The sequence below is a fragment of the Desmodus rotundus genome, chromosome 4 (genome assembly GCF_022682495.2).
Source record: "Desmodus rotundus isolate HL8 chromosome 4, HLdesRot8A.1, whole genome shotgun sequence".
In the NCBI taxonomy this organism is placed as follows: domain Eukaryota; kingdom Metazoa; phylum Chordata; class Mammalia; order Chiroptera; family Phyllostomidae; genus Desmodus; species Desmodus rotundus.
The window spans coordinates 23,828,361-23,854,811 of NC_071390.1; the positions used below are offsets into that span (position 1 = coordinate 23,828,361).

The window sequence follows — 26,451 nt, forward strand, 5'->3', positions numbered from 1 at the left end:
GCACGGACAGAAGACCTCCGCTATGGGTAGGAGAGAGAGATGCCTGCGGGGGGCTAAGTGCTGTAGTCCGGGAGCTGGAAAGTTTGGGCACTCAGGTGGACTGCGAGGGTTGGGCGCTGAATGCGGGAAGGAGACGGGAGTGACGCTTGCTTTGTCTGCAGGTGACGGAGGCATTAATTCTGGGCTCCTGCCTTCGTGGGGGTGGTGGGCGGGGCAGTGCTCCGTCTGCTGTGTCCCAGACAGTCCCCGAAAGTCAGCCCCTACCGGGCTGTGCTCAAGGCTCCCAGGAGACTCCAAGGCACTGCGGGGAGGACTCGGATGGGGATTTGGTCCCTTCCATGACCTTCGTCACTCTCCCACCCTCAGCCACTACAACTACACACACAGTTTAAGAAAATGTTGCAAACACGGGTTCAAAACAAAGCCTCTAACGTGCAACTCTACTGCCCCCCCCCACACACACACACACAATGGATTGAGCACACTTATGAAGAAATGCCAGCGTGAGCACTCTGGGGGCAACCGGGCCCTCCCCAGGAGGCCAGGGAAGCCCGCAGCTCTTCCCCGGAGCTGCAGTTCAGCAAGTGAAACCAGTGAGAAACAGCCCAGCCGGGAGCCAGGAGACCTGGGTGCTCAACCTAACTGGGCCTCCTCAGCAAGCTCTGTCTTCTCTTTGGGCCTCAGTTTGCTCTTCTGTAAAATGGGGCCCTAGTGCCTCGCCGGGGAACCACTTGAACTAAGGCAAGAGGAAGCCCAGCACACAGATATGGGCGAAGTCCCCAATCCCTTGGACCTCCTTGACGACAGGAAAGTGACCAAGGGGCAACAGGAGTACGAGTTCTCCAGGCCAGGCAGCCTAGCAAGTCACTACACCGCCAGCGGAGACGACGCGGGGCAGGGGTGGTCACGTGGGGGGGTCACGTGCCCCGACCCGGAAGCGCGCCGGGGGCGGGGACCCGCTGGGCCGCGATCCGGAACGCGGACCTTCGGGGCTGTTCGCGGGCGGCGGGGCTTCCTCCGGTACCCCGCCCGGCCCTCCCGGCAGTGGGGGAGCGGGCTCCGCCCCACCCCCAGCCTCGCCCGTCCCGCCTGTGTGGCCGTGGGCCCGCGCTTCACTTCGTGGAACCAAAGTTTCTGCAGCTACAAGTGGGGCGGCTTCCGCGAGCCGGGCCTTCTTCCCCTGGTAGCTGTGAGGTTGGAGGGGGTTTGGGGGTGAAATTGCTGCGTAAACTGGGGAGTGCGGGGCAAACTGGGAGACCGCCGTGGGCAGGGAGCCCGGCGGCCGCGAGCTGCTCATTGCACCCCGCCCATTGTCCCTCCGCAGTCCGACAGCCCAGCGGCGGCCAGGCCGAGGTCTGAGCGAGCCGACCCCAGGCGGAGCTGCCGGGAGGCAGGAGCGGCGGCGCGCTGCGGGGCGGTTTGCTGGGCAGGGTAGTGAAAACGGGCGCCGTCTGCCGGCGCGGATGGGTCCCGGGCCCCCCCTAAGCGCAGGATAGAGAGAATGGAGAATAACACCAATGAACTTCGCTCATCAGCCTTTTGGAGTAAGAAAAGTAGAACCTAATGTTCACGAAGAAGCATTTCCATTTTCCTCGGAATATGGCATTAAGGCCAGCATGCCGGTGATGTAGCCAGTCTCAGTTACATTGCAAAAAAATGCAGAACTCCTAAAAGCCCTTTCTTGCCTCTAATTTGCTTACAATGTTTGGTTTCCTAATTAAGCTAAAGCTTTATATTATTCCTGTCTTTTATCATCAAAATGTGAATGATCTGGAACCAGTTTAGTTCATCCTGTGATTTGACCGAAGTGCACTTGGGAAATAAGAATAAAGACCTCCCCCCCCCCACGTTTATGTAGGACAGCAGTTTGCTAAGGGCAAACTGCCGGGTTACTCCCTGACTCTCACTATAACCTTACAGGGAGGCGGGGCAGGGGATCCCTCCCTTCCCCAGCCGGAGATTGAGGCCCAGAGAGGTTTATGTGCCTTGGCAAAGCCAAAAGTAGAACCAGGTGTCAGCTTCCTTTTTTGTTGGTTTATTGCCATTCATCAGGTCCTCCCAGGACACCTAGTCTCTTCTGGGACTGCTTCCCTGTCCATCTTAGTATGCCGTGTCGGACAGCCGGTCATGGCCTGTTCCCTGGGGCTACTCAGGGCGGGTGTGCTGGCCACACCGTGGCTCTGAGTGACCCACAGGGAAATGACAGTGCTCAGAAGGACACAGTAGGTGGGGATTAGTGTTTGCGGGCACCTGCTGTATCCAGATGACTGTGTTGGCTGGGTTCCTGTCCTAATGGTTTGAGAGTGGGGGCGGGAACAGTCAGAACTGCTTGCCCTCATGACCTCTCTGTTTTAAGCATTTGCAGGACCCAGGATGCTATGCTGTTCTCTATGAGTGGGTCCCCGCGTCTGCCCACTGCAGCCCTTTCTGAACCTCTGGCCATCTGGAAGCTCTGCTGTGCTCCTTGCCAAGGTAGATGATTCTGCCCTACCTGGGGCGGACTGAGGCAGGCAGCACCCACTCTGGGGCTGTGGGGGGTAGACAGAGGGGGCAGGCCGTGGACCGAGCTCCCCCTGGCTCTGTAGAGTCGTTTCCCCACCCCCTGCCCAGGTCTGTATCCTGATGTTATCCTTGCCTGCTCTCTCCCTCCTCCCTTGCATCCAGGCGGTCATCAAGGCCTGCTGTGGTGGCAAGGTGCTGTGTCTCTAAGCTACACTTTCTTCCCGGCCTCCACCAAGGAGTGGAGTGTGGGCCCTCATTATCCCACACGAAGATGACCTACCTCCATAACCTAACCTCACCTATCTATGGCCACACCCTCACCAGCCTACAGGGGCTCTCTGCTGTTGACCACTGCCTCCATTCCATAGCCCACCATGCCCCAACCCTCCACTCCTTTCCCATCAGGCTGGCCCCTCAAGCCTCTAACTGAGTCACTCTCACCTGGGAGTCCCAGAGCGTCTGCCAGGTCCACCTGTCCTCATCCAGCAACCTCTTCACACTCTGCCACTTGCGCAGTCTCTGCCTTGTGCTTAGCAGGGCCGCAGGAGTAGGCTGCATTCTCTTTTTCACTGTGCTGGAAACGCCGTGAGGCTGGGCGCTCTGGGTTAGAGTTGATAAACCAACTGGAGATTTGGGGGAATTCAGTAGGTACCACTAAGCTAGTCTTATAGGGGATACTAAAGAGTGTGAATGAGTCCCAGGCCTCGAAATGCTATTGAGGAAACGAAACTCCACTCCCTGGCCTCACCAAGCTGTGCCACCTCGTGCTGCATGAAATGGGGGGAACTAAGGTTCCTGTTTCACCAGGTCATTGTGAGGGTGTGCCATAGTAACACCAGGAGGCCCTGTGCCAGTGCCTGGCACTCGGTGAGGACCCGGGAGGTGTTTGCTGGGATTGTGATCCTTTTCATCACTCAGGCCAGCTTTCAGGCTGTGGGGCCTTGGAGGTGACCTGGACCTTGCTTCTCCCTGGCAGATGAAGTGTGTCTTGGTGGCCACAGAGGGCGCGGAGGTCCTCTTTTACTGGATAGACGAGGAGTTTGAAGAGAGTCTGCGGCTGAAGTTTGGGCAGTCAGGGAATGACGGAGAAGAGGTGAGTGTGGGAGAGGGAGGGGTGGGCAGGAGGCAGGAGAACCTGTCCACCCCTCCTGCCCAGCCCAAGGAATTAACAGGGCAGTGTGTGTGGTCCAGCTTCCCTCACCCCCACCCCAGTCCTCAGAGGTTGGCCTCTTGCTGCTCTGGAGAGCGGGGTGGAGTGCTGTGACCACGCCCCACACTGCCCCAAGGGCTCACCGGGCTGAAGGAGGGCAGGGGAGGTGTTGGATTGGCCAAAAGGTACGTTATGCTTTTTCTGTAAAATAAAAGACACGTTTTTCATTTTCATCAATAACTTTATTGATTTGGATGTTTTGAGTATATCGGCTATCTCCTACTATTGGCTTCTAGTGGGTAGAGGCCGGGGTGCTGCTAAACATCTTCCAGTGCATAAGACAGCCCCACAGCAAAGAATTATCTGGCCAAATGTCAATAGCACCAAGAAACTTCACAAACCACTTCTGACGTGTTCGATCAGTCATAGCGCCTTCTCCATACACTGCACAAATCTTTTTTTGTATTTCAGATGCGTTTTTACCTTTCTTGAAATAATAAAGCATAATACGCCAAAATGTTGCATATTTTTTTCCATCTTCAGTATTAAAATAGCTGCACAAAAATTCACCGATTTCGATAAGTTTTATTTTAAATGCACACTGGCATGACAGCTGTCACAACACAATCTCACGAAATTGTTTCAAATGACGTTAGAGACAACTAAGCACTACTGGAGCCATCGTACGGAAAGAAACTAAACGGACTGTTTGGCCAACCCAATACAATTTTAACCAGTCGGCAGAAAAACATGACGTCACCCCTTTCTTCACCTAAAAAGTTTAGCGTGAGCTTAACACGTTACCTTTTATGGCAGCCGTATCAAGGTGTGACTGACGCACTAAACATGAACACACTCAGAGCGCACAGTCTGATGTGCTTTCGTGTGTACGCAAACCTGCAGTTCCATCGCGGTCAGTAAGATGGGCGGATCCCCCACCCCCCAGTTTGTGATCCTCCTTCACCTGCCCCACCCGGGCAGCCACAGCTCTGCTTTTGGTCCCAATGGACGAGTTTGTATCTTTCAGACTTACATGTGATGAAATCATACAGCAGGTGCTCAGGTTGGTTTTGGTTTGGGCTTGGTCTAGCTGCTTTCACGCAGCCCCATTGGGGTTCATCCCTCTTGCATTGTGGGTCAGTACTCCATCCCCTTGGACCGCTGAGCGGGACACTATTTTAACAGTATGCCACCATTTGTCCATCCACTTGCCTGTTGATGGTGACAACATCCGGTGGTTTCCCGATTTTACCTACACGCAGAGCAGCTGTGCACATTCCCGTGCAGGTCTTTCTCTGGGTGGACGTCGGTTTTCACTTTTCAGGGAACTCCCTAGGGTGGTGTGGCTGGGCCACATCAGTGTATGTTAAACTTGATAAGAAACTGCCCGACTTTTCCAAAGAGGTTGTATCATTTCATATTCCACTAGCGGCATGTGAGACTTCCGTTTCCTCAGTGGCCTGGCCAGCGCTTGCTGTGGTCAGGCTTTTACGTTTAGTCGTTCCGATAGGTGTCTAACAGAAAGTGACTTTTCTATCAATATAACGTGTTCATGACAGAATCTCATTGCATTTCAATTTTCGGTTCCTTAATGACTAATGGCTTTGAGCATCTGTTCGTGTGCTTATTTGCTGTTCTTGTAGCTCCTTTAATGAAGTGTCTGTTCAAGTCTTTTGCCAATTTATTGCTCCTTATTTTTATTCGGTTTTGAGAGTTTCTTATGGATTTTGGATATAGGTCCAAGGAGATAGATGGGTTTTTTTAAGTATTTTCTTCAGGTCTGTGTCTTGTCTTTGTATCCACCTAACAGCGTCTTTCAAAGAGCAGAAGTGTTTAATTTTGATAACTTTATCCCTTTTTGTGTGTGTTTTTTATAGATTATGCTTTTGATACCACTTCTAAGAAATCTTTGGGTTGGGGCCCAAGGTCACAGAGTTCTCCCTGTATTTTCTTGAAATTTTATAGTTTTAGGCTTATATTAGGCCTAATGATCCATTTTGAATTTTTTATGTGGGGCCAGGTATGAGTTAAAGCTAACATTTTTTTTTTTGCAAGTGGACATCCGCTCGGATCACTTGTCCCTCAGGGCCCCTCACCGATACTGTTTGTTACAGCCTCTAGGAATAAAACAAAACATCAAGGTCATGGGCACTGAACTGGTTTTACTGAAACTGAAAAGCAGATCTGTCTGTTCGGCTCTTCTATTTTTCAGCAGTCAATACATCTAATTTTTAAATTAAGAATTTTTAAGTGTTTTAGGTTTTAAGCTATTATTTCAACCAGCTCTCTGATACTGTTTCTCTTCCTCTGTAATGGAAACCGGGAAAAGGGAACAAACTGATGAGCTCCCGCTTTTTCAGCTTCGACATGGTTAATAGAAAGAGAAGAGTCTTTAAAGTTTTATTTTGTATGTATGCAGCATACTTTTTTGATCCTGTAGATAATGTGAATTAATTGTAGGAAATTTGGAAACAGAGAGAAATCATTTTTAAATGACCCATAATTTTACTACCCATAGCTATTAGCTTTTTAATATATGTTTTGGGGGTTTTTCATTTTTATACGTGGTTGGGATCATGCCATATTTAAAGTTTTGTTTCCTGTTTTTTTTCAGTTGCCATTATAGCTGAAGTGCTGTTCCGTTTTGTTAAATATTCTCAGAAGCGTGTGCGTTCATGGAAACGCATGCCGGTGTGTGAATAAATGCCCAGGCATCTAACCGTCTCCGCAGCGCTGGACATGGGCAACACGGCTAGCTTTCTGTGACTGTAGCTGCAGGAAACGTCTGTGCTGCAGTTTTACCCCACATCTCACTCTTTCCTTAGGGTTAAATCCCTCGGAATAGAAACATCAAATCAAAAGCCATCCCGAGACATTGCCCCACTCTATAGTGCCACCAGCCAGCGTACAAGACGACCTCTTCACACTCTGCCTGCACCAGCTGTTTCCTCTCCTCTCGCCGAAAAACATCCTCGCTACACCCGCAGAACAGCCTTACTTTTAAAATGAGTTGCTGTACACAATCAAGATTTTTAAGTGACTTTTCTATTAACAAAATTCATTCACGCCAGGTCCAGAAAATAATGGCATGTGAATAATTCAACAAACGTGCCCGTCTGGAGGGATATTCACTCAACAAATATGAGTTGAGGACCCACTATGTGCCAGTCTCGGGGGTAAAGCGGTGAGCATGGCTCTGCTCTCATGGAATTAGAGGCGAAGGAGGGATGACACACAGTGAACCGAGGAAACACCGTGAGGTCGGGGGTGAGGAGGCCGTCTGAGCTGGGACCTGAGTGATGAGACGGAGCCAGTGCTTCAGCCTCACTGGCAGGTTCGGCAGCAGGTGCACACCGGCCTTGGTCCCTGAATGTTGGGAATGTTGGTGGGACGTCCGCTGCACGCTGCTGTGGCCCGCTCTTGTTTTCAGTGCTGCCCGTGGCTGCTAGCTGGTTACCTGTCTTGCTTCTCAAGGCAGGGTCTTCATCAGCTTCTCGTACTGAGATAGATTTCAGCAGCCCAACGCAGGGACTCGTTTTCTTCCCATTTGAGGCAAGTCTCCCGAAATCAGCCTGGAGACGGTTGGCCGTTTTTCTCCTTTCTTTTCATTCCAGCACTGTGAATCTGGGCTCTGACCTTTCCGCTGGCTTCATCCTGTTTTGTTCGCAGATTTTCAACTAATCTGTCCAGTCTCTTTTTGGTTTTATTTGTTTTGTTCCTTATTTTGGAGGGCAGAGAGGATGGATGGGGGACGAGCTTATAAAAGTAAAAGTATGCTTGTTATGGAAATAGGGAAAGTACAGAAATATATAAAAAGCAGGAGGGAAAATCACTCACGCTCAGTCTGTCCAGAAGTAATAAATTTAGCCGTGTTGGCCTTATTAATATTTTTCAGGGCTTTTTATGCAGTTTCACATACAGAGCATTCGCACTGTTTCTTAGAAACAGCATTGTCGGAGGAATGTTCCATGTCATTGAAACATTCCATTCTTGCATCACGGACTGTTACTTCTTTAACTATTCCCCTGGTGCTAGACATCTACATTTTTCCCAGCTGCTTGCTACTATAAATGATGCTGTAGTGCAGCGGTCCCCACCCTTTCTGGCAGCAGGGACCAGTTTTGTGGAAGACCATTTTTCCACGGCCCAGCGGGTTGGGGGAATAGGAAGTGGAACAGGAGAAAGAGGAGGTGGAGCTCAGGCGGTGATGTCAGCAAAGCTTCTCTCGCTCATTCGCTCTCCCACTGCTCAGCTCCTGCTGTGCGGCCTGGTTCCTAACAGGCCACAGACGGGTGCCAGTCCGCAGCCCAGGGGCCAGGGACCCCTGCTGCAGTGAACAGCTTTGTACATGTGTCTTCGCCCCTCTCTGATCACCTTTCTTATCGCCCCTCTCTGATCACTCCCCCACAGTAGACCTGCTGCTGCAAAGGGCTTGGGCCTTGGTACGTGCAGAGGTGTTCTTCGAGTTGGCCAGCTCTCCAGTAAACGCCCCAAGCATCCCACGGTGGAAAGGTGGCCTCATTCCTTATTTCCTTCTACCCTCAGAGCCCGAACAGCACAGTTAGTTGGCCAGCCCTTCCCAGTGTTCAGAGGCAATGTCTTTCTGCCCCACTCTCTCAGAACAGTGACATCATCCCAGGCGGATCTAAAACTATGGAGACCCTTGGCAGCATGGCCTGGGTCTTGTCTATTTCTTTGTCCCCAGTGTCTGGCACACGCAAGCAGTGTTATTTCCCTCCCCTGTTGCAGCTCCCGGCCCTGGAGGACCAGCTCAGCACCCTCCTGGCCCCAGTCATCATCTCCTCCATGACCATGCTGGAGAAGCTCTCAGACACGTACACCTGCTTCTCCACAGAAAATGGCCACTACCTCTATGTCCTTCACCTGGTGAGTGTGTGGTTCTGGGGCCCCTGCTCCTCCTCCCATGAGTCCATGGGCCGTCCTCTTGCCTCTCCCTCATCTGGAACTTTAGACTCCTTTAGGAGGCAGAAGCTGAGGCTTATGGCTATCCCCTGGGACCTGATCCTCCCCTCACTGTCCCCAGGGATCAGGGCAGGTGAGGGGAGTCCCCTGGGCCCGGCTGACATCAGCCCACTGTGCCCACAGTTCGGAGAATGCCTGTTCATCGCCATCAACGGAGACCACACCGAGGGCGAGGGGGACCTGCGGCAGAAGCTGCGTGTGCTCAAGTACCTGTTCGAGTTGCACTTTGGGCTGGTCACTGTGGATGGCCAGCTCATCCGAAAGGAGTGAGTCCTTGTGGCTGGTCCCCTCCAGATCTTTGCTAAGCACCTTCTTGAGGCCGGGCAGTGTGTACCCAGCCTCTGGGAAGCTGCCCGTCCGTCCTGTGCCCCCGCTTCTTCCTGGCACCTCCCTGGGTCTCTAGCTGGCATATTCCACTCCACTCGACAGCCAGGCTCAGCCCGAACACAGGCCCTCCGTGCTTTGTGGGCACCCCCCCACCCCATTATTTGGTCGGGTCACATGAGCTCTCCTGGCTGTAACCGGAATCTAGGACTGTGCTCTGGGCACAACCAGCTTTTTCATGGCTCTCTCCCTCTCTTCCCCCAGGCTGCGGCCCCCGGACCTGCGGCAGCGCGTCCAGGTGTGGGAGCGCTTCCAGAGCCTGCTGTGGACCTACGGCCGCCTGCGGGAGCGGGAGCAGTGTTTTGCGGTAGAGGTGACTGCTGGGTGCGGGAGCCCTCGGGCCACGGGAGTGTCAGCTCAGGAAGGCCGTGCAGCTTCAAGACCACGCTTTGATCCCTCTGACGACTGAGGGCACAGGAAGACCCCCAAACTGATGCTTTTAGAAAGTTGGTCTTCTGACCACAGGGTTGGGTTCTCGGATGGGCTTTTCTATGATAAAACAGCCAGCTCCCGCATAAAAAAAGACTTTTTAATGCAGTTTGGGGGGTCACAGTAAATTATAGAAATCTCTAAAGATAGCCCCCTCAACTCCAACCCCCCCAAGAATTATTCTGAGCTGAAACTAGAGTGGAAAGTAGAGGAAAATAGCAGCACCAAAGGCAAGGCTGCCCGAGTGCAGACGCCGATACCGACTCTACAGCCAGAAAACGGAGCCCAGCCCTGAGGAGCTGAGGTGACCGCTGTCCGCCGCTGTCCCTGACCCCTGTATCAACAGACAAATTCTCTCTAGATCAGGGGTTCGCACACCCCAGTGTGTATCCGAGTCATCTGGAGGCTTATTACGTACAGGTCTCTGGGCCTCACATTTCTCATTCAGCGGAGGTGGGAGGCTCCAGAACAGGGGTGTCCAGCCCGCAGCCCACTGGCCGCATGCGGCCCAGGATGGCTATGAATGTGGCCCAACACAAAACTGTAAATTCACTTAAACCATTATGAGATTTTTTTTTTGTTTTCATTAGTGTTTGTGTATTTCATGTGTGGCCCAAAATAACTTATCTTCTTCCAGTGTGGCCCAGAGACACCAAAAGGCAGGGCACCTCCGCTCCAGAATTTGCATTTCTAACAAGTCCCTAGGTGGTGCCGATTATGCTGGTCCAGGAACTACACTTTGAAAGCCCCTGCGCTCCCGCTTTCGGTGACAGATTGAGAGCAGACAACGCGAGCCCACAATTCACTGTTGAGTGCATGAGAAAGGAGCCCCCATGAGAGAGTCACAGGGTCACAACCCAAGGAGCTTGATGTGCTGGAATTATTAGTCCAGAAATATAAAATAACTGTGAAATATTTAAAAACATAAAAGCTCAAAAGGACCCCATGTAGCTATTACAGAAATGAAAATATAATCATTAAAATGGAAACCTCAAGGGATGGGTTAGATAATAGATGGGACGCAGCTAGAAAGAGAATCAGTGAACTGGAAAACAGGTCTGCGGAATGTTCTCATAGCCCGCTCACTCGCTCTTCCAGTAAACATCCAGTGCCTACCACGTGCAGGAGGCACGCCAGGCCCTGGGAATACAGAGATCGAGAAAGGCACAATCGCTGCCCTGCAGCCGCGTGCTGAAATGTATAAGGAAGTACCCTGGGTGTCGTCATTGTGAATGTCTCATCACAATCTATAGTGGTACAGAGGACGTTGTGCTCAGCTCTTACTGGGACATTAGGAAGGGCTTTTTGTAGGGGATGGAGTGCGATTGAAGTGCAATCCAACTCCTTCCCGGGCCTACCAGGCCCTGTGCGACCTGGCACTGCCTGTCTTGGCCCAGCCGCATCTGGTACCTCTCTCGTCCGCACTAACTGTGCCCTGGCCACTTGGGGCTTCTTCCCTTTCAGGGGTGCTGCTTCGTTCTGTCCGGCACGGCAGGCATTAGCCGCGCGATGCCATCGAACATTCTAGTGCAGTCAGTTAAAACTGACTTGTGCTGTAGAGGTAAAGCATGCCCTGGGTTTTGAAGACTTAGTACAAAAAAAAGGAGCATCAGACATTCCATTAATGATTTTATATTGTATGTTGAAATATACTATTTTAGATACATTGAGTAAAATTAATTATTAAAATTAATTTTACCTTTATAATGTAGTTACTGGAAAATTTTTAATTGTGCATAAGGCTTGCCTTATATATTAATTGGACAATACTGCTTAAAACTTTCCCCGCCTCAGGGCCTTTGCATATACTCTTCCATCTGCTTGTAGCATCCTCCCGTACCCTCCTTTCTCCGACAGGATTTTTGGCCTTAAACTGATTTCAGTCTTTGCACACCTGACCCGAGTGGGTCTCTGCACTTCCTCTAGCCCGGCACTGTCTATTTCCTACTCGTTGTCTTCTTCCTTGTATACTGTGGGACTCACCCACTAGGTTCTAGTGGCAGACTGAAAGCCCCAGGAAGGCAGGGACGGCGCTGGTCGGAGTCTCCCTGTTCCCAGGTGTCTGCCACACAGTCTGTGCTCAGTGTGGACTGAGTGAACGCACCCACAGCCGGGGCCTGGAGCAGGAGAGGTGGTGGGTGACGTGGCCTCCTCTCCCTGCCCACATGTGGCCAGGCTGTGGAGCGGCTGATTCACCCTCAGCTCTGTGAGCTGTGCATAGAGGCGCTGGAGCGGCACGTGGTCCAGGCTGTGAACTCCAGCCCCGCCCGGGCCGGCGAGGAGGCTCTGCACGCCTTCCTGCTCGTGCACTCCAAGCTGCTGGCCTTCTACTCCAGGTGAGCCTGAGGTCCCCTGGCCCCTCGCTCGCACCCTGTCTGAGAAGCTCCCCTTCCCTGGCCAAGAAAACCTTCAAGACCCCCTTCCATGAAGCCTCAGACTCTTCAGTTCTTCCTCCTCTCAGCTCACTCCCTTCTCTGAGTTATTTTCCCAGCAGTACTCTGAGTCTGAATTTTGGACTTACTGACATGCTAGACTGGCCCCTGGTGGTTTCCCATTGGTAACTTTTTTAAGCACAACCAAGTGTTAGTTTGAAAATCTATGCGTTACTTTTATGTTTACCTTGCCTTTCTCCAAATTGGATGAAATCAGCGGGCACGTTTGCATGCTCCTTGAGAGCAGGAATCATGCTCCAACTTAGTTTAACCAGCTGCCCTGCCCTGCCCTGCCCTGCCCTTAGCTTAACTGCTGCCTAGGACGCAGGGCGCCTGCTAACCAGCTGCCTGTTCTCTCTGCAGCCACAGTGCCGGCTCCCTGCGCCCAGCCGACCTCCTCGGGCTCATCCTCCTGGCTCAGGACCTCTACCCCAGCGAGAGCACAGCAGAGGACAGCAGCGAGGACCACAGCACTCAGGTCTCCGCCCACTCTCGGGGCTGTGGGAGGCCATGAGGGCGAAGGCCCAGAAAACAGCCCTGTGGGCGCAGTGCGGGGTCAAGCTGCTGGGGAGGCCGTGGCTCCTGAGTCAGGGGCATGTGGCTGGGCGCCACGTACTTCCTGCTGCTTTCAGATAGGGGAGGACTCTAGAGGGCACCTGGTTAAAAGTGCAGACGTTTGGAGTCAGACAGCCCCTGCATCACCACTTAGTGATGTGAGCTGCCCAAGCACTTCCCCTTCTGAGCCTCATCTGGTCAATGGGACAGTGACGGCATCCACCTCCCAGGGTGGTTTGAGGAATAAAAGAGGCGGTTTCATGGAGCCCAGCGGTGCCTGGGGGTAAGGAACCCTCAGTGAGTGCCGGTCACCACCGTAGCCACCTTGATTGTCTTCAGTGGTGGTTTGGATACCAGTGAGATGGGATTCCAGTGGCTCTGGAGAAAGACTAGACCACCTAGAACTGAAACAGCCCTGGAAAGTGAGGGCACGCACCAGGGCTCTGTGCCTGTGCCTCTGCTCCCACGGCTGTGCTGGGAAGTGGAGGGCTGGTGGGGAGGAGCCAGTCAGGCACCTCTGACTGGTCTCCGGTGCCTGTCACAGCCTTCCCTACAGAGGCAGAGCAGTCAGAACATCCCCTTGCCGCAGGCCTGGAGCCCTCGGTCCTCCACCGCCACCAGGAATTCTGCAGGGACTGTACGTGCTGAGAGCCCATAGGGAGGGGAAGAGAGGGGAGGGGAGGATCTGCCCTGGCTGGGACAGCAGGGACCAGGCAGAGCCCTCAGCGCATGCTGTCCCCTTCTCCCCACAGGAGACGGACAGCTTCTCCCTCCCTGAGGAGTACTTCACCCCAGCTCCTTCCCCAGGGGAGCAGAGTTCAGGTTCAGGTGAGACCTGGGGGTGGGGGGAGCGGGGCAGGGGTGTGTGAGGAGGGAAGGAGACGGATGCCAAGTGGCAGCCCTGGGGAGTCCTCCGTCTTAGGGTTCAGTGGGCCCCATGCCTTGCAAGGGCCCAGGCACAGACACCCGATTTCTAGAGTATAGCCCACGGCCTTCAGCCGCCCTCTGCCTACCCGGCCAGCTCCAGCCTGGGTTCAAGGACTGCGAGGGCCACTCAGGTGGTTGCTGAAAATTTTTATGACAATCGATTCCATTTAAAAATTCATCTCTCGAATGTGTATTCTCTGCCTTCTCTTTCCTTTTAGTAATTAATAAGTAATCAGGTAGTTAAAATTAAGTAGTAATCATTTGATTTCAAGTACAGTGGTTTAAAATAAATATTCAGCCTCTATAATTATAGAGAATGAATATTTTTTCAGAGAGTGTGGGTAAACAACAAAAAAACCCGAACATACTCTGAATGGTAGCACAAAACGACAAAGGCAACATTGCTTAGGGAAATGGGTGAGCCGACGTCCAGACTGCCATCACCCTTCCCTCCGAAGTTCTTGGGACAAGGGGACGCTGACGTCGTCCGACCCAGGGACAAGGCCAGGGTTTCAGGAGGAGAAACTCCTCAGGAACTCAGCTCTGGAAGAAAGGCGCCATGTGGCTTCCTTAGACCGCAGGTTCTGGGCCCTGGCCGTCCTTTGGAATGGGCCGGCAGCTTCAGCCAGACCGCAGAAGCTGTAGCCCCAGGGCTGGGGTCCTGATGTGAGCACTTCTAGAAATTTCCCTGTGAGGCCAGTGAGCCGCAGGGTGAGAGCCACTGCTGTGCACAGATTTAGGTTAGAGCTGTGGTTCTCACCCGAGCTGCACAGTGGGCTCCCTGGGGGTCTTTAGAAGCTACTGGAGCTGGGCTTGTGCCAGAGACTCTGACGTGATTGGCCTGGGGTGTGGCCTGAGCATCAGGATTTTTTTTTTTTTTTTGAGAGGAAAGGACAAGGCAAGCAGAGAGAAACATCGATTCGTTGTTTGTTGTTCTACTTATTTATGCATTCATTGGTTGACTCTTGCATGTGCCCTGACGAGGGCTCGAACCCTCTACCTTGGGACCATGCTCTAACCAAATGAGCTACCTGTCCAGGGCCTCTAAGCATCAGGATTTTTAAAAGGTCTCATGTGCAGCCACAGTTAAAAACCACTGGGTTAGGAGTTGTTAATGTTAGGTCCTTGGATGGACTGCGGGAGCCTGGGCCCCCTGAGGTCGTGTGCCAGTTCATTTACGCTTGTGCAGTTCCCTGAGGCCAGGGCCCACAGCTGCTCTCTAAGCTTCTACATGAGCCCAGAACATGGAGAAGCACCATTTGGGGTGATTGCTGAAGTTCCCTTTTCTTCTTACTGCTCCCTTCCCTTGTTCATCACAACCCCCCTTGCCCCTTTCTCTCGGTGGTTCGTTCTTTATGTCTTAGAGCTATAAATAATGCCACTCCACAGTGCACAGGACTCACAGCTCATAAATAAATGGTTTGAGTTGCATCCATCCATTTGTAAATCAGGTGTTTGAGACATAGGAACAGACTTTCCCCAGAGAAACATGGTTATAAATGATGGTTGTTTGCAATAAACTATGAGAGAACACTATTACTACAATCATATAACATCTGCAATATGAAATGGGCTCTGTAGGTTTTTGTGAGCTACGCTAGGAAGGGAAATCTAGCTCAGTTCCCAGCACACAGTAGGTGCTCAGTCGAAGTTTGTCGATAGGCTAACAACTGGGGAAATGTAGACCACATGCTGTCTCTATGGAGGAGGCACTGTTATCGCCAGGTAGGGGCCCGAAGGAGTTGAAAGGGCAGAAACGAGGAGGGGACTAAGGGGGCGAGGAGGGGGCTGAGGCGCATGCCCCCCACATTGCCAGGCACATCCTCAGGCACATGCTCCCAGCACCAGGCTCTGGGGCGGGCTTCTCTTTCCCACCCAGGCCGCTCTCGCCCCAGTATCTGGGCACTTGCCTGCACTTGCCAGCCTGGGAAAGGACGGGAAGGTCCCTGCTGCTCCAGCCCCTGCCAAGTGCTTGCCCCTGCCAGGTGCTGTGAGGAAACGGGGCCTCCGTTCCACCCTCCCCTCTAACGTGCTACTGGGCCATTATTTATACTTTCCCAGTATGTACGTGGTTATTTTATCACCTGTGGCCTGCAGGTAGCACCGTCTGGCTGGATGGAGGAACCCCACCCACCGATGTTTCCCAGATCCAGGTGAGCTTGGAGGGTGGGGAGAGTGTGCGGACATGCCAGGCACCAGCTCGGCTGAGATGCTGCAGTGGGTGCTGGGGACTCTGAGGGCTCTCCTCCAAGTCACTTCTGCCACCGCAGGGCTGGCAGAGCAGGGGGACAGCTCACTCAGCCCAGAGGCAGGCGCCAGGGTAGGGGGTGAGCGGTGACCTCTGCTCCTGAGAAGCCCCTGTGCTCCTCACTGGTCTTGGGAGTGAAAGTCCAGCTTAATTTTTCATGTTTTTTTCCAAAATGAAGATGTAAATATATTTGTGGTACAAAAATTGGGAAATTCAAAAATATGGAAAAGGAAATATATATAAAGTAAGGAAAAGGAATAAAAACTTCTCTCTACACACACACACACACACACACACACACTACACATACATTTTTTCTTGTATCAAATTTGAATCCTAATGTATTTTCTCATTAAGCATTTCCTCCTCAGCGAGGCGCTCCTCAGCGGTGTGGTTAGCAACTGCCCAAGAGTGTGCCTCCTGGGTGCTGCTGCTTATGTAGCAAACCCCAGAACAGCTGGTACGCTGCGCCCAGCTTCCTGCTTTTGTTATGAGACCGCAGTGTCTTCTTCACAGAGAAGTCCTGGTAGCATCTCCGATGGGCTCTTTAATCCTCTCCTTTCTCCCACTAACGGCTTTCTTATTCAGAGCCTTCTGTAAGACTGGGGGCCTGCTCATTCAGTCATTTTATGCCTCAGTTTCCCCCGTTATAATGGCTGTCATGATGTTCTGAGGGTGGCTGAAATGATGGAATGTTCCTTTAAATGCCTTCATTTATGTTGGCGGCGTGGGGAAGGAGCTTCTCGAGCTCATCCCACCCGCCTGCTTTTCCTGCCTTTTCGTTGCCTCTCTACCGCCCACCACCTTGTGTGGCATCCCATCCTGCCTCTGGGCAGAAGAGCCCAGAAGTAGCTGAGAGGGAGACAGACATCAAAACTGGAGCTGCTAGAGCAGGGTCAGCAGAGCGCGGGGGTTGAGGCGCTGGGATTTCTTGGAGCTAACACGTTTCCCCCTGTGGCTCACAGCATGGGTGGCGAATGGGCAGCCATGGAGGGATCCAACGTGGGGAGGAGGCCAAACACCTCCTCCCATGACAGTGCCTCTTCCTCCGCAGATAGCTGAAGACACCCTCCAAACGCTGATCCCTGACTCCCCAGCACCTTCCTGCCCCAGAAGGGTTTTCCTGGATGCCAGTGTGAAAGACAGCTACTGCCCCATGGTGCCCCACACCATGTACTGCCTGCCCCTGTGGCCAGGCATCAGCATGGTGCTGCTGACCAAGGTACGAGCCCCCCACCTGCCCCGGGCACACCGTGGCTGGCACACTTTCTCCACAGGTGCCTGGTCCACTGCCCTCTGCTCCTTCCTGCAGAGCCCCAGCGCATCCATGGCCCCAGTCCTGTACCAGCTGCTGGACGGGTTTTCCATGCTGGAGAAGAAGCTGAAGGAGGGGCAGGAGGCCCGGAGCTTTCTGAGGTCCCACCCGCTCATGGGGGACCTGCGCCAGAGGATGGACAAGTTTGTCAAGAATCACAAGGGACAAGAGATTCAGGTGAGGCCTGGATCCCCAATATGCCCACCTCTGGGGGAGGAGGTAGGGACTGTCCAGCCCACACCAGTGAGGGCCACGGGCTCTGGAGCCCTCCTCTGCCCCATCGCAGCTTTGGACCCCTGCTTCCCCATTAGGAAATCGTAACGAAAGCTTTCATAAGCACCTGACATTTTCAGATCATTTTTATGTAAGTTTGGCAGAGCACGCGTTATATAATTCCCATTGTTTTAGGGGGGAAACTGGGACTCAGATTGCAACTTGGCCGGGACCACTCGGGAGTCAGAGCCTGACCTCAGGACTCAGTAAAGGCCATCGGCTGCCCCTGACGCCCCTCACAGCACAGCGGGTTTCACAGAGAGCCCTCCCCAACCCCTACCCGCAGGGGGCTTCAATCCCTGGTGGGAGACGAGGCAAACAGGAGGGACAGCGCCCAGGGACGTGCGGGAGCTGCAGGAAGCAGGGCACGGCGGGGTCAGGAGCCTGGAAGGAAGAAGGGACACAGGGCTTGGGGAAGGCAGCTGTCAGCTCCCGGGTCTGCTGAGGAACCAAGTGAGAGTCGCTGTGGCCACCGTGCACTTGGCCTGAAAACGAGCAGAAGGATTGGAGGAGGCAGAGCAAGCCAGGCAGGGCCAGACCCAGACAGACCCAGGGTCCCAGTGCAGAGCAGCCAAAGGCTGTGTTTCAGGGCTTTGCAGAGGTGGCGTGTTAGAATCTAAGAGTGGCCTGGGGCTCCTGCCCAGCGCCTGCCCCATGTCCGCCCTCCCTCGAGTCACTTACCTGTCACTGACGGCATTCATTCACGGGTCTGTGCCAGCCAGGCAGTGAACCCAGTAGCTGGCACACAGATGCTGCTTTTCAAAGAGACACCTGCCAAGAGAGTAGAACCTGGTGGACAGCGGGTGCAGAGAGCTGGGGGGGACCTGCCGAGACCCCACTCTGTGCGAGCATACCTATGTGCTGGGCCTGACTACGCCTTCGGGAGGCTGACATCTGAGGACCTCCCCTGTACCTCACTGGGTGCATCATCAGGAAGCTGACCTGTCCCCTGTCCTCCTGCAGAGCACCTGGCAGGAGTTCAAGACCAAGGCCTTCTCCAGAAGTGAACCCGGATCATCCTGGGAGTGAGTGGTGGGCTCACTATAGGAGGGGGGTGGGGCAGGCAAGTTGCCTCCAGGTCAAGAGGGAGAGAATGTTCAGGAAGGCGCTTCTGAGGGGAGAGGGGTCCTGGCAGAGGACGCGGAGGGAGGTTGGGAAGCAGAGAGGCCAAAGGCTGAGGAGCAGGGCTGTGAGGACCAGCGCTGAGACAGACTGCCCGGGTCCCACCCAGCTGCCGCGCTGATTCAGGGCGGCCTCGAACATATCACTTCCCCCATTTATTGGTAAAAATAAACCATGCAGTTGGACAAGATCCCACAAAATTCATCCAAGCACATGGAGCACCACATTGGGGGAGAACGGGGAAGCTGCCTCCTGGGTCATGAGGGTGCGGTATACTTTGTCAGCTGTGTCCGTCATCACTGCAAGGGCAGGGGTGACCCCCACAGGGGACGAGGCAGTCTCCTAGGGCCCTTCCCGCTGTGACGCTCTCCTCTCCCGGTGCCCAGGCTGCTCCAGGTATGCGGGAAGCTGAAGCGGCAGCTTTGTGCCATCTACCGCCTGAGCTTCCTGACCAAGGCTCCGGGCCGGGGAGGCCCCCAGCTGTCCCAGCTCCTGCAGGACCAGGTCCAGATGTTCATGCAGTGAGTGTGGGGGCGACCGACCCCCCATGGCCAGGGTGGGGGTGGGGCACGCCTCCCCATTCCCCAGCTTCCCCTGCTTTCCCGGCAGAGAAAAGCTCATGGACTGGAAGGACTTTTTGTTAGTGAAGAGCAGGAGGAACGTCACCATGGTGTCATATCCTACTGTCTGAGCCCCGATCCAGCCCAGAAAAGCCCCTCGTGTCTGCCTGTCCCTCCACCTGCCCTCTCTGAAGGCCTGCGGCTTTGGGGTGGGAGAATATGTATTCTACCACCTCAGCTTCTTTTCTCTGAGCAGCAATGGTAGGAAATAGTGGCCTCGGTGCCTCTCTGTAGGAACGCTGCAGGGATGAATTCAGAAGTCCCTGGTGTCCCAAAGTTACTCTGTAAAAGCCTTAGAATCCATTCATGTGGGTGTCGTCCAGCCAACAAGGAGGAGTGGGGGTCCTGGGCTCGGGTCGGTCAGAGAGCCGCGTCCTCCTGCTCCGAGGTCATAGTTCACAGCAGAACGTGAAGGCTCTGAAAAGGCCTGCACGAAGTACCTTCATCCCTGTTTAAGAAACCATGCCCAAGACTTATAAGGCCCTGTTATTAAGGAACACGAGTTTTATTGAACACTGATTTTACCCCGGAACTTCGTATGAAGCAGCTTTGCCTGTGCTGAGGTCTCTGAAGGGTCTGGTGACCAGTGCCCTGAAAGCTCTGTCTGCACTGTGCAGGTGAAAGGGGTGACAGAGCCACCAGCCACTGCCCTCCATGGGTGACTGTTCCCAGCCTCCTAGCCTCTTGAGGGGAGGTGTGGTGATGAACGGTCTTGGTCAGTTGTGTGTGCTGGGCAGTCGGCTCAGCTCACCTGTTTCCTGCGTGGCTCCCCTCTCACCAGCCTCGCAGGAGCCCGTGTTCCTATTTCGTCCAGAACTCCACGTGTTACATGTGCTAGGGCCAGGGATTCACTATACTTGCATGTTAGAACTTCTCAGGGTTGGGGAAGTAAAGGGAGATCTGGGAGAAGGACTTGAAGGGTCTGCTGAGACAGTAACCTGCGGGAGGGGTGGGCGTGGCAGGCCTGGCCTCCAACCCCACTGCTGGGCCTTATAGAAGCCTAGGTCAGGGACAGAGAAGCACCGTCCCTGGTTCCTGGCCTACGACCACCTTAACTCAGACCTTAACCTACCTGGAAGACTTTCCGGGCCTGGTGCACTTCATCCACGTGGACCGCACGACCGGCCAGATGGTGGCCCCTTCTCTCAGCAGCAGTGAAAGGACCTCATCAGAGCTGGGCAGGGGGCCCCTGGCTGCCTTTATCAGAACCAAGGTAACTGCTACCTGGCCCACACCCTCTTCACCACCCAGCAGACCAGGGATGCTGCCCGACCCCTGCCTGGGAGGGGCTGGCCCCATGTCCTCAGGGCTCCGGGAGGCTCTGAAGCACCACCCCCCACCCCCTACTGTTCTTCTGGTATCTGTGCCCAGCTCTGCAGGCTCCTAAGGAGAGCAGCTTGTCTCTGTCACCCTAGGGCCCAGGTCGGCACCCAGAGCCACATGGGCCTCGGTCAGTGACAGGGCGTTTGCTAACGTCCTGGATTAGCAGAGCCTGGGCAGCAGGGTCAGAGGAAGGAATGGCCAGAGCCCACCATAGTGCCTGGGAGCAATAAAGGCCCCATAAATGTTTGTTGAACTAAATGAAACAGAAGAAACACAGCTTAATTTGACTATTGGAACTTCAAACTAGGTCATTTCTACTAAGGAAGCATTTTCTGGGGGTTCTTTTTTTTCTTTGACTCTTTTTCTCGCGAACTGGTATTTTTGATGAGAAGGGCGGACCCTTGGCCACGTTCTAAACTGTATGTACACACACAGACACACAAGCACTGTTACTGCATCCGAACGAAGTGTGTGTCCTGGTAGTTAAAACCAGACGGGTGACAGAGGGCCTGTGTCGGAACCCGGTGCCGGCTCTCACTAGCCACATGGCTGGGCTGTCACTTAGTGTGAATCTGGTTTCCTGTCCATGAAAGGGGATGGTGGCACTAGTGACAGCCCGGAGTCACTGCAGAGGTCTCAAACGCAGGGAGTGGTGCGTGAGTGTTTAGCACTGAATGTGGCACAACCAGAGGTAGAACTTACCGAGCACCTACCGGTTCCATCCTCCCCCCACTCGGGCGCCGTCCCTCTTCCCAGAGACGGAGACGGTTGGGCCCCCTTTGCACACTCTGCTGGTCGTCGTTCTGGGCGGGCTGTAGCTGAGCTCACTATCGGTGCTGTTGGGTTTACCACACTTGTACTTTCCTTTCTGTCGCATGCATTTCCTCATGTCATTCATTCTTTAGAAACATGGTTTTTAACAGCTCCACGATCGTCCTCCTTGTGACTGCAGCATGAGTGGCTTAGCCATCTCCCCAGTGTTCGCCATTGGGAACAATCCCACGGCATACACCTGTGCGCGCCTGTCTTTGTCCTCACCTCCAGTGGTTTTTCTCACTGTGCGTTCGCAGAAATGGGATTACTAAGTCAAATGGGAGGAATGTTTTTAAGGTTTTGATACATCTTGTCAAATTGCTTTCCTGAGAACATAGCAAACCCATGTATTTGTTTGCAGATGTAATTAGACGTTACATTGTGGGCAGGTTTGGAGTGGATCGCGTCCGCCTTCCACTCTGCTTCTCGGTGAGAGGGCTCCTCAGGCCTTTCCCCAGCCCGGGAGCGGGGCAGTCGAGCCGTCCCCGCTGCCTGCCCCCAGACAGTGCACGGGCAGCGTCAGGAAGCCCTCGAATGAGGCCAGGCAGTGTGGCAGAGGGCATCTCAGTTACAAAGTCCTTGAGCACCATGCTCCCATCAGGCCCCTTGGTGAGCCTGGTTTGGGCCTCGCCCCTGCAGCAGAGGACACACCGGGATCAGGGTCCCTGCGTGTTCACCCACCTCACCAGCACCCTCCCAGCCTAGAACCTGTGTGTACCAAAGGGCCCCAGCTGGAAGGGGACTGGTGAGTGGCTAACCCCCAACAGCAGGAGGGGTTTCTAGGCCACCCCTCCTTTCCTACTGGATTAATTACCATTGTCCTTGGCTGGTTTCTGACCTGAAGGATGAGTTTGCTAATTTGTGGCTGGTGTGTAGAGCAGAGTTACATAAAGTGTTTTTACGTGTGCTTATCGTCCTGGTAACTGCAGGTGTCGTCCCCTCCTCCACCCGGCATGGGTTTGTCACGCACCTCTGCACTGCCCGCAGAGGGAGGTGGAGGTGAGAGCCTGAGCCCGGCCCCTGCCGTGGGTAGAGGGCCAACCTGTCTGGGCACTGAGCACTCCCTCCTCCTTCCCCAGGTCTGGTCTCTGATCCGGCTGGCACGCCAATACCTGCAGAAGGGCTACACCACGCTGCTCTTCCAGGAGGGCGACTTCTACTGCTCCTACTTCCTGTGGTTCCAGAACGAGATGGTGGGTGTGGCTTTCCCTTCCTGCAACTCATAGCTGCTTCTTGTGGACTGTGTTCAGTCTGCCTCTTCATCTCTTCTTGTCCCTGGAGGAGCCGACAGATAAGCCAGGCTGGTTGGGACCCAGAACCCAGAGGTCTCACTTTCACACCAGCTTTACGACCCTTCCACCCCATCGTCTGAAAACCTCACGCTGCTGTTCAGGGCGGCGTGCAGGCACCGTGTGGACGGAGGGACGCAGGTCCGTGTGAGGAAGGCCATTCAGACCATGTGCTTCCTCAGGGGGGCGCCACACGGCCCACTGCACTTAGGAAGCATGGCACCCTTGTTCCCACTGTAGAGCGGGGTGAACCGAGGCCCAGGGCAGTCGGCCAGCCTGCACCAGGTGACGCTGCCAGGGTGGCTCTAGGTCTCTGGTTCTGCAGGGCATGCGCACGGCCTGGAAATTCACTGCCTGGGCCGTCCCCATGCCTGTTCCTCTTGCTCTCCCTTCCCCTTTGCTCTCCTTTTCTGTTTCTCTCTGTTTTCTCCTCACGTGGCACCATTAGTCATTATTCCAGCTCTCTAAGGGTCGTGTCTTCTACCCCTCACATGCCCCTGGTCCCCGCTTTCTTGTCCCCCCCACCCCACGCCCTATTCTCTCTCTGCCCTTGGCGAGAGGGGATCCTGAGGCGATGGTCCATCCCTTTACATGTGCAGGTGCTAGAGCCGCTCGCCACTGTCCTCACGACCCCACATCCACACAGCCCCGCCCAGCGGCTGGGGCAGGTACCACCCATTCTACACCCGGAGACACTGGTGATCTGGAGGTCAGCCACCATGGCCAGGGTCACTGAGGTCATAGGCTCAGGTCTTTGGACCTGCAGGCTGCTGCCATCTTTGCTGTGTGTCCTCAGAACTTCTAGAGCAAGACGAAGCTTTCTGTGTTTGGTTGGCCCCGCAGGGTAACAGGCTAAAGTGCAGCTGCCCCTGCGCGGTTGTGAGCGGCCACTCAATACTGCTGAGTGCACCTGCCGGCCTGCAGGGCGGGCCCCATGGTCCCACGCAAGCTTTCTGAGGAGCCCCGTGACAGGGCCTGGCTCACAGTGGGGGCCAGTGGATCTTGATTCCCTGCCCCCCGGACCCTACCTTGGGAGTTCCCGGTGTTTTCAAAGAGAGACGGGCCTTTTGATGATGCTTTGCTCTTCGTGACACCTCCCGGGCCCCCTCCCGTGGCCCTCCTGAGCACGCTGACTCATGTTCGTTCATCCACAGCAGTGAGGGCTACTGTGTGCCAGGCACAGTGCTCAGCACTCATGCACATTATCTCTAACGTTCGCTGGGGACCACTGTTACTCCCACTTCACAGGTGAGAAAGCAAGGTGAAAGAGGTCCATGGGCTTCCCCAGCACCACGCACACACCGGGCAGGGCTGCGCCAGGCCCCAAATCTGGTGTGTCTGACCCACCACACCCACCGCCTGCCCAGTCATGACCCTCTGCCTCCTTCCTTAGGGCTACAAACTCCAGATAATTGAGGTGCCTGTTCTTTCCGACGACTCGGTCCCCGTGGGCATGCTGGGAGGAGACTACTACAGGTGATGCTCATTCGGAAGGCTGTTGGGGCCGTGGCTGCACAGGTGTGGGGTGATAAGTGGCAGCTCCTCCTTCAAGAACCCCACCCACCCACCGAAAGAAGCTAGAAACCCTGTAGAAGCTCCTCACAGCTGGCCGGCCCCAGGGAGGGGGCAGCGAGTGGAGCACGTTTGGGTTTCTCCCTCTGTGCCGTTGGCACCCTCCGGGCAGCGTCTGCAAACGTCAGTGCCGGAGCCCAGAACTTTCCTGCGGCTCTGTGGCGTCTTGGCTGGAACGCCGCCGTCAGCAGGCCCCACACGGGACTGAGAACCCACTGGGGTGGGCCGTGGCAGCCTGGGGCTGAGCCTTGTGCGGTTAGGTCAGCAGGGGCGGGGTGGGCTCCCTGGTGCTGGGAGCCAGCGAGGTGACTGCTTGCCAGGTGCCAGAAGAGGTCTCTGTCTGTGTGGCCTCGCTCCTGAACCCTGTCCTCCCTTTTCTCCCCGCAGGAAGCTCCTGCGCTACTACAGCAAGGGCCACCCTGCCGAGACTGTCAAGTGTCAGGAGCTGCTGGCCCTCCACCTGTCAGTCATCCCCATAGACATGCTGGTGCAGCAGGCGGGCGAGCTGGCCCGGCGCCTGTGGGAGGCCTCCCGAGTGCCCCTGCTGTAGGCCAGGCTGACTGCCCGCGGCAGGGGGCCCATGCACCCCGGTTCTCCACCCCCACCCCCACTTGCAGACATTCCCCACGCCAGAGCCTCTTTCTGTCCAATGAGGCCACCTGAGGATGGGACCGTCACCAGGGCAGCCCCAGGATTTCTTTTCTTTTTTTCCTTTGTTTTCTTCTGTTCCCTCCCGGTAGGATTTCTTAAAGAAGCTTCACTAGTGCAGCCGCACTCCAGGCAGTGACCGAACCCCCAGACTCTTCTGTCCTGTGGAGGAGGGCGGCCAGGAGGTTCCTCCAGCCTCCTTAAAGCAGCCGTTTCTGTGAGGCTCAGGCTGCCTCTCTGTTTGTCCCCAGGAGTCAGGTCTCCAGTGCCTGCAGTGTCTTAAGACACCTACCCTGTGCCTTCGTCGGAGGGAGGAAGAGCTCCCTCCGGAAGCCGTTTCCTCCCCAACACAGAAGGTGCTCCACTGGCTGGGGTTGAATTCCCACTCTGCCACTTCCCATCTGCAGCTCTGGGCAGCTCTCCCCAACCCAGCCTGTCTCCCCATGTGGCAGCACCTCCCATTCCGGGTGTGGTGAGGGCTGCTGGACACAGGACAGCTCAATAAAAGCCGGCGCGGGTATCGGTGTTGTCCAAGTCAAACACGCCTGGGCCCCTGGACCCTCCTGGCCTCGTGGTGCCCCATGCGGTTCTCCAGTCCGGCCTAATCCCCTCCCAGAGATCCGCGTCCTCCAGCCATGGGTCCCGGGCGACCCTGGTGTGCCCAGGATTGAGATCTGCTGCCCGAGGGCTGCAGCCTCCAACCCTAGGAGCCCCCACCCCAGGAGACACAAGGACAGGCCGTTGGAGCGCTGGGCCTGGGAAGCAGCGGTGGGGCACAAGTCGGGACCCAGTGCAGTGGCTTCGCTCGTGACTGCAGACAGCCCCTGGGCCTTCCGTGCCCACAGTCTGCAGCCGAAACTCGTGCCAGTGAGGCTGTTCTTTCCCATTAAGGGAACACAATGGGGGGGGACAGAGGTACTAAAGGACCTAGGACCTCACCTCAGGCTGAAGGGCTCAGAAGGTGACGGTGAGGGACAGAGTCACCTGAGAGAATGGGGACCACACTCCTTACTGTGATGTGAAGGATGGAAATGTAAAACTGTGGCTAATATGGAAAAGCACAAAGGGGAAACTAAGTCTGGAAGCCACCCACCCCCACTGTTTAGGGTTCCCACTTTTGTCCCCTTAAATTTTAGCAGCTGCATGAGGTACATTCTCAGTTTAACTTCCAAAATTCTAATAACACCAGGGGAGCATCCCGAGTGGGATTTCAGCAGCACTCCGCAGGCAGGGGTGACTGTTCCATGGTGTGTGGAGGGGATTTGGGAGGAGGTCTTCAGGGTGCCCCCTTACTCAGAAGCACTTTTTCCATGTACTCTCCCAGTTGGGAGGTGAGTTTCTAACCGGGTTTCTAGAACGTGTCAGAGCAGTGTCGACCCGCCCAGTTCCTGGGGTGCTTTGTTCCTACTGGGGGAGTGGCCTGCTAACGGATAGGCCAAGAACAAAGGCGCTTTAGCTCAAGATACTTACAGAGATGATCTTTAATCCCTGAGGAATCTTGGGAAAGGTGCCCAGAGACAGAAGTGCCCAGGCCATCAAAAGAAAAATGTAGCCTGACTGCCATGGCTCAGCGGGTTGGGCGTCATGCCCATGAACCTAAAGCTCTCGGGTTCAGTTCCTGGTCAGGGCACTCGCCTGGGTTGTGGGCCAGGTGTCCAGCTGCAGGCATGCAAGAGGCAACTGATTGATGTTTCTTTCCTTCTCTCCCTACCCTCCCCTCCCTCTGAAAATAAAAACCTTTTTACAAAGAAAAAGGTGAACCCCAAGAATTTCAGATGAGTGAACGGGCCCCTGCAGCAGCCTGTTGGGCTTATGGAGGTGAAGCATTTGGGAGAGGACATGTGGCTCTCCAGGGCCGAGCGCCAG

The 26,451-nt window shown here is 54.7% G+C and overlaps 1 protein-coding gene across 5 annotated transcripts; it reads left to right on the forward strand.

Moving 5' to 3' along the window:
• Window positions 1–951: 951 nt before the first annotated feature.
• On the forward strand, window positions 952–25,103 carry HPS1 (HPS1 biogenesis of lysosomal organelles complex 3 subunit 1). 5 transcript variants are annotated; one of them, XM_053922434.1, is made up of 20 exons: window positions 952–1,194; window positions 2,357–2,472; window positions 3,479–3,595; window positions 8,402–8,539; window positions 8,759–8,901; window positions 9,224–9,332; window positions 11,624–11,784; window positions 12,244–12,358; window positions 12,980–13,072; window positions 13,188–13,263; window positions 15,460–15,515; window positions 16,665–16,832; window positions 16,923–17,102; window positions 18,162–18,223; window positions 18,707–18,841; window positions 18,930–18,994; window positions 20,008–20,153; window positions 22,156–22,269; window positions 23,759–23,841; window positions 24,325–25,103. In XM_053922434.1, exons 3-20 carry the CDS (start codon window positions 3,479–3,481, stop codon window positions 24,485–24,487), a joined length of 2,124 nt encoding a protein of 707 aa, XP_053778409.1. In that variant the 5' UTR covers window positions 952–1,194; window positions 2,357–2,472; the 3' UTR covers window positions 24,488–25,103. The 5 variants fall into 5 exon arrangements, with proteins under 5 accessions (XP_053778409.1, XP_053778408.1, XP_053778410.1 ...); XM_053922433.1 differs by having other exon boundaries at window positions 952–1,183; XM_053922435.1 differs by lacking the exon at window positions 12,980–13,072 and having other exon boundaries at window positions 952–1,183.
• The last annotated feature ends 1,348 nt before the right edge of the window (window positions 25,104–26,451 follow it).

Excerpts from the sequence above, each read along its gene's own strand:
- HPS1 (XM_053922434.1), top strand. The coding sequence starts at position 3,479 with ATGAAGTGTGTCTTGGTGGCCACAGAGGGCGCGGAGGTCCTCTTTTAC. Across the intron at positions 20,154-22,155 it reads CTGCCTTTATCAGAACCAAG|GTCTGGTCTCTGATCCGGCT; the intron begins GTAACTGCTACC and ends CTCCTTCCCCAG. Across the intron at positions 23,842-24,324 it reads CTGGGAGGAGACTACTACAG|GAAGCTCCTGCGCTACTACA; the intron begins GTGATGCTCATT and ends TTCTCCCCGCAG.